Here is a 12,391-nt window from a genome sequence, read left to right on the forward strand (position 1 = left end):
GACAGAGAAAAGTGTCGAGAGAGAGACTCGAGTGAAAGGAGTCTCAACAGAGAGAGAGCCAATGTGTGGTGAGGTGTCTCGTTTGGGACTACTTTAAAAAGCAGTTATGCTCAAAAACATTTGCAATAAATGTGTTGTCACATTAAGCACTTCAAGTGTTTTTTGAATCCAAAAATACTTTTAACTTTTTCTACCAAACATGAATAAAAACCCTTTGCTACTTAGTACTACGGTCTAGTGGTATTCCTCTTTTACTTGTAAGTGAGAGGTCTTAGGTTCGATTTTCGCCAAAAGCGAGTTTGAACCACATTATTGCTAGCTCATTGAGAGACTAAGCCCACCCCCTCCCCCTTAGTGTAAATAATATCATTTGTGCAAAAAAATTAAAAAATAAAAATCATTTGGGCATTTTAAAAGAACTTCTAAATAGACCTTTAAGTTTTAGGAATGATATTAAACTGTTTTCTCTTCTCGACATTATAATCTATAGTACAATACCTTGGCATATAAAATGTGCAGGATAAAATTGTTTACGGGCACCATATATTGTCACCCTTATTACCAATTTCCAACTATATTTAGGGAAAACAGCAAAGGATCAAAGTTAATGCAAACTCCAATTCAATTCTTTATTATTCAAAATCTATATAACGTTTATATATAGGATTTGAAACTCAAGCTCTCTTACAACAAAAATAGAGGTGGAGTGCTACTAGACCATTTGATCATTGGCAATCTAATTTATTTCAAGTCATGAAATATGATACAAACTATTAATAAAGCGTTCATGTCATAAAAAAAGGGGCAGAAATGGTTATGGAAGAGGTTGAAAATCTTCCAGAGGTTGTAGAAAGCGTGGCAATTTTCGGAAGAAGTAGCACATGAACTCCCTCATGATAGCAAACTAAAAGAAACTGTTTTGACCGTAGAACACGCTTCCAAAGTGGCAGCTCACGATATAGATGAAAGCGTATACGTGACATTTCATATTTCTGACTCTGCATCTGCAAAAACATATAGAGAGATGGAAGAATTGAAGCAATAACTGGGCGACACGAACAAGACTCTTGTAGCAGTAGAGCGGCAGTTAGAGCCTGTTATCGATAAGACTGCAAAAAAAAAAAAGCAATGAATAATTCCAAAGAAAGAAAGTAATCCAAAAGAAAAGCTCCATATCCATGCTATTTCTTCCAGTACAATTTCATGATCACAGACATTGACAAAGGTATGATCAAACTCGATCGTTCAACTTGTCTAAAATCATCTGCTATTCTGACTGCGCATGACTGGGTAAACCACCTTAGTCTGGGAGGGGGACTAGGAGGGGTTTAGGCCCGATCCAAGCAGAAGGAATGGCAGGTGTCGCTAAATGAATATCATGTTTTCTAGAAGTCAATATACATCCTTTTGGATTTATATAGGCCCTTTGCAATTCCACTTGGTAAAGAAACAGTCAACATATAATTAACAAAGTCAGCAGTGAATAATAAAATTTGATGCATGGTTTGGAGAGACATATTTCACTAGTATATTTTTCTTCAAATTATCACCTAGATTAGCAAATGGCATATTCGACGTAAACATGAAGGGTGGGGAAGAGATAGTCAAAGTTCCCAACTGCTAATGTGTATATATATTCGTACCGGAAAGGAGAAAAAATGACTGGTAGCATTACAGTGAACATTGGTGACTGTCCTGGTGCTTTTGCAAACTCTTGAGCATGGTCACTTTTGTAAATGGTGAACCGGACATATCTTACTGCAGGGATCCGAATTTACAGATATTGATCTCAGCAATCAATCCATCCATAAAGCCGCAGAGCTAAAAAACCGCACTTCTCAAGAGCAATTGCTTGAGTATGATTCCATCTTTAAACAATTTGTTTTCCTCATCCAGTCGGGGCATTCTTCCGCAGTCCCTGAAGGGCGAGCAAGCTGCCATGCAAGTATCTTTTGTTGCTGCCAAGTAAAGGATACATTAGCATTTATGTATCCCAACACAGCTATGTATTTTTTAAGTATAAATAGACATTTATTTATTTAATATGTAATAAACTTACTTAATCCACCTAGGCAGTTAGGCCCCAGCCCATCGCCCAACTAGTGTCTAACATCTTTTAGAACCTAATTTATAAATTTCTTCTAAAAAAAATTGATCTACATAATATTTATACGTATTTATGGCATAAGTTCGAAAGGTTTAAAGAGGAACTGGCCCATGTCGACCCTAGCTAATTAAAGAGGAGGTGGGGAGGTACGCAATGAAAATGAAATGTCACCTTCCATGCATGTTGTTCTTTTCTTTATTTGGGCGCCCGCCGTTGGAGAATAGACTTTTATACCGTATATGAGATTTTACACTTAATATTATCGATGTTTTTTGTTACAAAAACTTAATATCTAGTAATATGTAGTTTTTTTTTAATAAATAGTAATAGGTAGTTAAGTTGAGTAGCTTGCCTTATGTTTCTATTTGGATTCAAATTTACACCATCTACCTGTGCAATCAAGGCCGTTGAGTGATCATAGCTCTCAATCATCGGATAGAAAAGTAGAGATAATTTTTGTCATTATTAAAAGATAATATTATGGTTTTTATCATAATAATTATCTTTTAATATGAATTATCCTAACATCTTCTTCAACCAAATAAATAGGGTGCGAATTATATTCTGAAGCAAGTGGTTCAGTTTAAATTGAGTTGGGATGTGTGTGGACGTGTGGATTGGATATGCTGCAAGATGATATTAAAGATGCAGAAGCCTAGATAGGCTTGGCTTTTGGGGGTGATATGATAAGCTCAGGATTTGATGGTGATGGAGTTATGATGAGGTAAGAAGCCTAAATAGGCTAGACTTTTGATTATGAGTTTGAAAAGTCAAGATGGGCTTTTATCTTGTTTGGAAAGGCAGCCATTTGGATGAAAGGTTGCAGACTTTAGATGAACATGGAAATAGTGACGTGATGTAGCAGGAGGTTTACCATGCATGAAGAGATAAAAGATTATGATGGTGGGACCGAATATCCTTGGTAGGATGCTAAGAATTTTAGTCAAATGGCAACACCTGTAAGACTTGGAGATAAAATCACAGTATATCAGGTTGCTGCAAATGAACACGTGGCTTTAGTTTGCGTGAGATGGTACGACTAAAGCATGGGCTTTGCCCTGCGTAACATAAATTGCCTTATGAGTTTGAAAAATGATTGGATTCTGCAACAGATGTCCAACAAGTGTCATCCGCCAAAGCCAGTATAGCAGTATTATAAATACAAGCTAGCGTGCACCATTCGAGGGACCTCCAATTCAACACACAAATTACCCTGCGCAAACCTCTCAAACAACTTAAGATTTTTTATTTTCTTTTTCCGCCGACACATTTACAGTTTGGATAAACAACACTGTGAAGGCAACCGGCGAACACCTTCAATTTAGATAAACAGCACTGTTGTCGTAGAATCAATCGACCGCGAAGCACCTTCAATTCGGATAAACAGCACTGCGTCGAGGCCGACTGGTTATCTATCCAAGTCTCGGTCGAGAAGGATTTTCGAATCCTTATTGGCAGAGGTCATCTCATTAGCCCTCTCGGCGAAGTGAGGCGTTACCAGGTTACTACATTCGGCACCCTGGGAGCCGAATTTGATATTGAACTTCGCAGAACTAGTAGCCTTGTCTTCAGGCTCTAGAACCCAAAGGCCGAAATTTGTTCATTCCTCGGCCACAATCGCAAGATAAAGAAGTCAGCAACGCAACATCAACAAATTTTACTCCTCGGCCAAGCTCGGCCGATGAGTTGGCAGGCCCCACATCAATCGAAAGACGGAGTTAGCTCATTAGTTACTCGGCCTGCGCGCCATGTAGGCTTTGTAATTTTTAGGGTCAACAGTTTCATACATGAAGAATTAGTATTTGGAAAAACCTACATTAGTTGCAGTTAACGAGAAGTGCTGCAAACCTAATCTAATCTCAGTCTCTATCTTAAGCCGGATTTGGCTTTTATCCAAACAAAGAATTTTTATCAGAACATATAGCATGTAAGTGGTATCAATATTGAATTTATCTGCAATGATCTAACTTTGTTTTATGTTTCTCCATTCGTTCCTGATTTTTGTCTATTTTTTTCTTTGTTGAATGTGATTCTTATAGCCACTTAATACCTTCTTTTTTAATTTCGTATTTAATGTAGGTTTGTTGATTTGGTGTTTTATGTATTAGTCAAATGTGTTTGCTTATCCTCCATGTTCAGAGAAAGAGGAAAAGATTCAAAACAATTGACTGGATATATATCTTAATTTCTCTAGGTAGTTAAGTTCGCAATCCCACGTAAAGTTGAATGGATTAGCTTTGGACCTATAATAAGGATGAATTTGACAAATTTTAATAAGTTTGAGGACATCATTTTCACCTCGCGCAAAATTTATGGACCAATCGGCAAGTTACTGTATTTTTAAGCAGGGACGTGCTCTCATTTTCAACAGTCACAATTATAACGAAACTGTCAAAGTATGAACATTTGACTTGTCGATCACGTTATACTCCAAGTCGTTCGATAATGAAATTTTATTTCCAGTTTTCATTTTATTTGAAAACTAAAATCAAAGGAAGAAGAAACAGCCAATTTGACCATACAATGTGCCGCAACATTAGCAGTACAACGCACATAACAAACCTGCGAATCCACAAAGCCCCGCAAGCTAACACATATATCTTCCACTAGAAGATCCATGGGTGAAGATAAGTCTGGATGCCAACAACATGAACAAGCTACAAAGAATCACTCTCCACAATAATTTGAGCCAAATTATGTTCCAAGGCCCAACGAACACCCTCACGAACAGCAATTAACTCCACCATCGTGGGATTCGATGCAGGGGATATTTGACGAACAAAACCCCCAGCATAACTACCGACTTCATCACGAAATACCACACCTACACCTCCCACATTCGACTCAGCAAGGAAAGAACCATCCACATTAATTTTCACCCACCCAAACTTGGAGGGGGGCGGCGCTGGGGAACTCCAATGAGACGGCGCCTGCAATGGACGAGAAACTGACCTGGTTTAGCCTTAACAAATTCTACAAGTTGCAGCTTGGAAATATGAGAAATTAAAGCGGATTAGCCACTTTTTCCTCCCAAAGCAGAGAGTTCCTAGCATGCCAAATACCATGCAGGATCATGAGCACCAGAGCTAATTGGTTTATGGATAACTGCTCCACACATAGCGACATCCAATCACACATTGAAGCATGAGCCGAAAGCCTTAAACCCATATTTAATTGGGAAGAGGCGAACACCAAATGAGCAAATGGACAATCACTGAACACATGTAGCACCGACTCCGAAGAGGAACTACAAAGAAGACAAATATTGTCCACGGCTACTCCCTTAAGCTCCAAGTTGGCACGAGTAGGCAAGATATCATGACAAGCCCTCCAAACACACATTTTCACTATACCAGGGACATTAGCCTTCCAAAGAGCTTTCCACAAAGGTACCCTACTCAAACTCGACTGCGAAGAGGAAGCCTCAAATTGTCGGTTGAAAGCAATTTTATGAGCACTTTTTACCGAGAACAAACCTTTCGAATCGTACTGCCACATTAATTTATCTGAATGAAGTCTACAGCCTAATGGAGTAGCAAGAATCCACGCTGTCTCACACGGAGGAAATAATTCCTTAACAAAATTAAGATTCCATGAAGCCGATTCCGCATCAATTAGATCAGCCACAAACTCCACACCACTAACCGAAGAAGGAGGCATGAGAGGGTGAAAAAGATGGGGTCGCTCAAGCCACCGATCATACCAGATCCTTATCAAATTACCATTCCCTACCCGCCAGCGCAATCCTCTTTCAAGGATTAATCTAGCTTCCAAGATGCCTCACCTGTGGATGCAAATTTTCGCCTTCTTCTTCTTGGACGAAAATGCACCTGCAAAACAATTAACACATTAGGTCAAGGCCAAGAGCCTCACGCACCCACGCTGAATGAGGGGCTTTGGCCGAAAAACCTCTAATGCCAAAGTTAGAATTTGAGGGAAAAGTGTTTAGAGAATTTGGAGAATTTTGCAAGAGGATTCAACTTAGGTTTTTGGAGAAAATGAGGTAGTATTTATAAGGGTGCGGTCGGCCCCCTTTGGAGAGATGGGAACCGGCCACATATGGTGGTTTTTGGGTGTAATTGCAAGATATTATGTCAAAATAATATCATGCAATCAATTAGGAAATTAATTAGAAAATTAATTAATTAATTAATTAATTAGGAAATTAATCAATTAATTTAGGTAATTAATCGTATTTTGAATGAATAATTGAAGGTTACCTTGCGAGGAGGATTTGATGAGGATGGATGAAATAGGTTTTGAATAAATACTCATTTTGATCACTTTTGACCTTGATTGTGCCATGATTGTCCGCCGCTTGCGCATAGAAGTTCCGATGTGCCTTGAGGGTAATATTGTCCTTTTTCACCCCGAAAGTACATGTGTCGCCTCCATAATTTTCTTGATTAATTTCTACTCCACAAATGTCCCCACACCTGCTGAGATGCTTATAAGAAAGGGCAACAATGTAGAGATCTCCAGCTTTGATGCATACTCTCACTTGGACTTGGAATTAGATTCTTCTAGGAAAGGGAAATAAATCACCTCCAATGCCTATTTAAGTCTACCTTAAGTAGGGGATTAAATCAACTTCGGAGGGCAATTATTTTTCCCTAAAGAAAGAAAGAAAACTAGAGGATATTTGTTCCCCCTCCCCTAGCATTCTTCTTTGCTTGCTTGTGCAAAGAACTGTCTTCCATTGATTTTTTTTATTTTATCTACACAACACTAATGTAAGAAAAACTTAATTTTCCTTATCTTTTTGTTGGGTGGTGCTGCCACGGAGCAACCGTCTGGGTGGTGCGGTACATTGGCTGGCAGGGGCCAGGAGTTGGCTCGGTATGGGTTGAGGAAGTGGTGTGGCATGGGCTACTGCTTGTGCTACAAGGCTTGACTGAAGCCAAGGGCTGGCTTGACATGGGCCGAGGAAGTGGCGTGGCATGGGTCACGGTTTGGGCTACCTCATCTAAGCTACTTACCAAAAATTAGGAAACTGCTTAAGTTTGATTTCTCAACTGTCGTAAATGGAGCAGTCAAGGATGAAGCTACCAAGATCAGAGCTGTTAAAGATGAAGTATCGGATGAGCGAACTGCTAAGTGTAAAGTGGCTGTTGCCCCCTGATCATTTGATGCCTAGTTGGTCTTCAAGCATTCGATCTTTTGGGCTATGTGGCCTTCTCACACCGGATAGCTTACCCAGATGGGTGTTGGGGAATTGGTTTATCCTCTCGCACTGAAGAGCTTAACTAAATGGGTGTCGGGGAATTAGTTTACCTTCTCGCATTGGAGAGTAATCCGCACTAGAGAGCAATTAGTTTAACCTCTCGCACTGGAGAATATGGGTGTCAGGGAATTAGTTTACCCTCTCGCACTGGAGAGCAATTAGTTTATCCTCTCGCACTGGAAAGCGGCCCATATGGGTGTTAAGGAAAACTGGACTACTGGACAACTGAAATAATCCTTAGCTTGAGAGGTCTTGTTTGGCAATCTGCTTAAGACTTCGAACTGCTTGTGGAACCTGCATAAAGGTGCAAGTGGGAAGCGCATCGTGCTGCTATCGAACTTTCTCCAAGTATTGTGCCATAGTTAGATTTCATCGTGTGCCATTCTGAGGCTTGGTTGGTGAACAATTGAGAATCATAATGGATTGCAAGCTTATTCACCACTAAATTTTTCTCTAACAGAGGCTGCTAATAAAGCCTTGTCTTCTGCTCCGTCGTTTGATTCTTTGAAGTTTGGAATGTTATGGGCTTGGTCGGCACGATTAGAAGCCACAGGGCAAGATCGACAGGGCTGGGAGCCGTGGTGCAAGATTGGCACAGTTAGGAGCCATAGTGACAAATCAATGGCTACCGGGAGCCATGGAGCAAGTAAGCACAGCTGTGAGCGCAGAGCTGGGGCTGGCTTAGGCCAGGTTGTGCGCAGCAAGAGGAATTAGACTACTAGGTTCGTGATGCTCGACTACTGGTGATATGCTGCTTCAGTATTGAATCATCTAAAGTGTTAAGAACAAGGTCTGCCCCCGGTTCTTGGTGGTTGGGCTAGTGTGTCATTCTGGTACTCGTCTGCCCCCGGTGCGCCATTAGGCTGAATACTGCATTTATCGGAACAGAAGTAATCTTTGTATTCAACAATCTATGTGGAATAGTCTCATCTGCTCCATCTTGTCAATGAAAGGTGACTCGTTTATGTTCGTCATGTCTCGGTGGAGCACCTCATCAGTAGCTTCATTGCGCTGGAAATCACGCAATCGTTTGGTCATGAGTCTTTCAACTTCTTCCTAAATTTTCCTCTAGTGGGGCAGCGGAGCTTCATGCTCCTTCTGTCATTACCTATTGGTCTTAGGCTTTTTTTCCATGTGTTTGGCTCTTCTATGTCGCGACTGCGATACAAAAGGTACGTTCCTAGCAGGCGAACAAATTACTCGCAAGCTGCCGGTTGAACTTGAGCCAGATTGTGTGACTGTTTCTCTCCGCCCTTCATGCTGCCAACTCCAATATGAGGTGGTGGATGCTCTATGCGGGCCTAGCCGCAAATGAACATTTCGTCTAAAAGGTTGCTCATGTTGTTTATCGGAGTGTGGCCCCAATCGTGAGTGTATGTTTGCCCATGGGCCTAACCAAGAATGCACGTTCCTCTATGCACTAAGATGAAAGTATACGAGATCTCAGGGGCCTAGTCGGGAGTGTACACTGCCAGAATGCTCGGTTCATAACTGGTCGAGTAGCTGCTTGCTAGGACGCTGCTGGAAAGGTTCTTCGTCTACCTTTGTCCTGCTTCGAGACACCTTGTCTGGGGCACTTTATATCTTAGTGAGCTGCAAGAGTTGATTCACCAAGGTCGTCTGCTGTGCGAGGGCGCTCGTCAACTCTATGACTTGTTGAGACAAGTGTTGTTCACCATTTGGGTTGGAAGAGCTTGGATGGAATGCATCTCCTTGAGTAGTGGAAGTGTGGTTGACTCGGGGCATGAGATTTGAGTTAGGAAATGCCAAATCCGAGGAAAAATGGGGTGAAAATGTCCCTGGTTCAATTGTCGGCCCAGAAATTTGGAACCAAGACAGTTAAACCGATCTTGGACCGACTTGGGCTGCTTGGGACACCATGGGAGTGGGCTGGACCATAGGAATGGGCTGCGGCACACGTGCATGTTGGGCCTGGGCTTGGCTCATGAGCACGCCAGGCTTGCACCTGCCTTAGGCCCACGAGCATTGGGCTGCTTCTCCTGCCGCATCTACTTAGGCTTGCTCTGCTAAGGTAGTGGCGTGGGCTTGAGCTTGTGGCTACCTCGTTGCTCGCTGCTCACCGTGGGCTTGCTACATCGCAAACTCCATCACTTGATTTGGATCTTTAAACGTAGGAAGTTTCGTTCGTTGTGGTTTCCAAATTTCTTGTCATTGTACTTTTCTTTTACGTTTATTCAAAGAATTTTTTATATGAAAAAATTCTAAGAATAAGAACGTACGAAAAATCTACGGATGAACAAAAAATGAGAAACCTTGAATGCGAGAGTCTTCTTCAAGCGTGTGAATCAAACTATCAATGAAAGCACCAATTTATGGATGAAAATTTCCCCCTTCTTCTTCTTGGACGAAAATGCACCTGCAAAACAATTAACACCTTAGGTCAAGGCCAAGAGCCTCACGCACCCACAATGAATGGGGGGGTCTTTGGGCAAAGAACCTCTGATGCCAAAGTTAGAATTTGATGGAAAAGTGTTTAGAGAAATTGGAGAATTTTGCAAGAGGATTCAACTTAGGTTTTTGGAGAAAATGAGATGGTATTTATAGGGGTGTGGCCGGCCCCCTTTGGAGAGACGAGAACTGGCCACATGTGGTATTTGCAATCAATTAGGAAATTAATTAGAAAATTAATTAATTAATTAATTAATTAGGAAATTAATCGTATTTTGAATGAATAATTGACGATTACCTCGTGGGGAGGATTTGATAAGGATGGATGAAATAGGTTTTGAATAAATACCTATTTTAATCACTTTTGATCTTGATTGTACCATGATTGTCCATTGCTTGCGCGTAGAAGCTCTGGTATGTCTTAAGGGTAATATTGTTATTTTTCATCCAAAAGTACACGTGTCGCCTCCATTATTTTCTTGATTATTAGCCTTTAATAATCGGAACACCAAAGAGTCTGGATTCTAAGCCAGCCGCCACCCTTGTTTGGCAAGAAGCGCAAGATTGAAATCATAAAGAGAGCAAAAACCAAGACCACCTTCATCCTTTGAACGACACGTATTTTCCCATGACATTGAATGGATGCGTCGGGGGCCTTCACAATCACCCCACCAGAAACGGCAAAGGATACTCTGCAGATCCTCACAAAAGGTCTTCAGAAGGAGAAAACAGTTCATCGAATGAATGGGTAGAGACTGCCTAACCACCTTTATAAGGATCTCCTTTCCCGCAGCGCTAAGGAGCTTTGCTTTCCAACCTTTCAGCTTTTTCCAAAGACAATCCTTAATATAAGAAAACCATTCAGAACGATTGCGCCCAAGCACAATAGGCAAGCCAAGATAACGGTCTTGCACATCCACACGAGTTACACTTAAGAAAGCAGCCAGTTGATCTTGACTATGGCGTCTAATATTAGGCGAAAACGATACCGCACATTTCTAAAATTTGATGCACTGGCCAGAGGCCAACTCATAGAAGTGTAATATTTGTTGAAAACTAAAAACTTATTCGTTAACTAATTTTAGTTTTTTAATGAAAAATGTAAACTGAAACAAAAAAAATTAAATGTTACTTTTGTAAGCATTATTATAATAAAATATTAGCAATTTCCACGCATGTTATGTATGTGATTAGTAGGACGTTATTGTAGTAGATAATCATGGTGCCACGAGGGTAACCCTAGTACTATAAAAGAAATCCCCTTAAGAGGAGAGCCTCTCATTCCAAACTCTATTACTCTCTCGACGGCAAAAGCATTCTTCTATATTGTAACCTACATTTATATAATAGAAACTGGAGACTACGCCAACGTGAACGTAGCCTCGATTCAAGTGAACAACGATATATTCATGTGTTCTTTTGTGTGTGTGTGTGTGTGTGTGTGTGTGATTTACAATTAGATCTTGCATCAACAAAAGCTATTACATCTAATTTCCATTAGTTTAAGTTACGTGACTTGCACAAGACACTTTAAGAATAGTACTATCATTTTCTTGCCCATAAACCCCTAACATTGGATATGGACTTCAAATTTAGCTTCAGGTTTACCCTTCAAAGTTGACAATCCCAACTTCCTTTTTTCAGTATATGTGCCAAAAAGCTTCGACTATATAAGGGCTACAACATCTCACGACGACAATTAGGCACACAAAAAAAAAAATACAAACTTAAGGACAGGCGGCGAGAAGGAAAAGACGGGCGGTAGAGATTGATTTCCTTTGCGGAAGAGGATTCTCTACCCTACTAATATCTCTACCCTTCCATCTCCTCCTATTTGAACAGTCACGGTTAAACCACGTCAACATCTTATATTAATTTTTGTATAGGGATAATAAGACAAAAAATAATGTGTGAGAGGAGGGCATGGAAATAGGAGGGTAGAGAATCATCCTCCTTCCTTTGCTTTTCTCTCCTGACGGCTTGGGTTTATGACCGCCCACCACCATTCATTAACAAAGAAAGATTTGTTATAAATAGGTAAAAGTTAGAGAGATAACCTTTCTATGGACATGAGCGAAACAGATGCAAAATATCACACTATAATTTTAGTAGCTATAACATAAAAAGGATGACAGATAAAGAGAGGGAAAGATACTAATATTATTTCTCTTGCTTTCTTTTGCAATGCATTTGATAACAAACGGAGTGCTCTATTTATAGAGAGACTCCCGTAACTATAACCATCCACAAAACAATGATGATACTTTTGAAAGTATCAAATACTATTCCTAAGTCTTGTTCTTTTTTATGGGTATTCATTCATTCATCAATCCATCAATTTTACAATAAGATTATCTTTTCTTACGTTGTTGTTTAGGAGGGAGTGGAGAATATTTCATCAGAATAGTACAAGTCATAACAGCTAGAAGTCTCACTTCATACCGACAAAAATCAAGTACCATAGCTGCCCTAATGGACTAACCTGTCTTTCTGGTTTCTCTTACTTTTGACAAAGTGCTCTAGAAGTGTCACTTCATTCCGACTAAAATCATCAAGTACCCGCCCTAATGGACTAACCTGTCTTTCTGGTCTCTCTTACTTTTGACAAAGTCCTAACTGCTAGAAGTGTCACTTCATTCCGACTAAAATCA

The 12,391-nt window shown here is 40.4% G+C and overlaps 1 protein-coding gene across 1 annotated transcript in view; it reads right to left on the bottom strand.

Moving 5' to 3' along the window:
* Nucleotides 1-608: 608 nt before the first annotated feature.
* Nucleotides 609-12,391, bottom strand: part of LOC137724325 (CCA tRNA nucleotidyltransferase, mitochondrial) — a 23,168-nt gene continuing 11,385 nt past the window's right edge. Inside the window, exons 15-16 of the mRNA XM_088694906.1 lie at nucleotides 1,644-1,958; nucleotides 609-1,109 (exon numbers count right to left, since the gene is read on the bottom strand). Coding sequence (XP_088551032.1) covers nucleotides 1,839-1,958 — 120 coding nt within the window. The 3' untranslated portion in view covers nucleotides 609-1,109; nucleotides 1,644-1,838. The remainder of the gene's footprint in view (nucleotides 1,110-1,643; nucleotides 1,959-12,391) is intronic.

Source organism: Pyrus communis, chromosome 5 (assembly GCF_041283825.1).
Source record: "Pyrus communis isolate YQ-2024b chromosome 5, ASM4128382v1, whole genome shotgun sequence".
NCBI lineage: Eukaryota > Viridiplantae > Streptophyta > Magnoliopsida > Rosales > Rosaceae > Pyrus > Pyrus communis.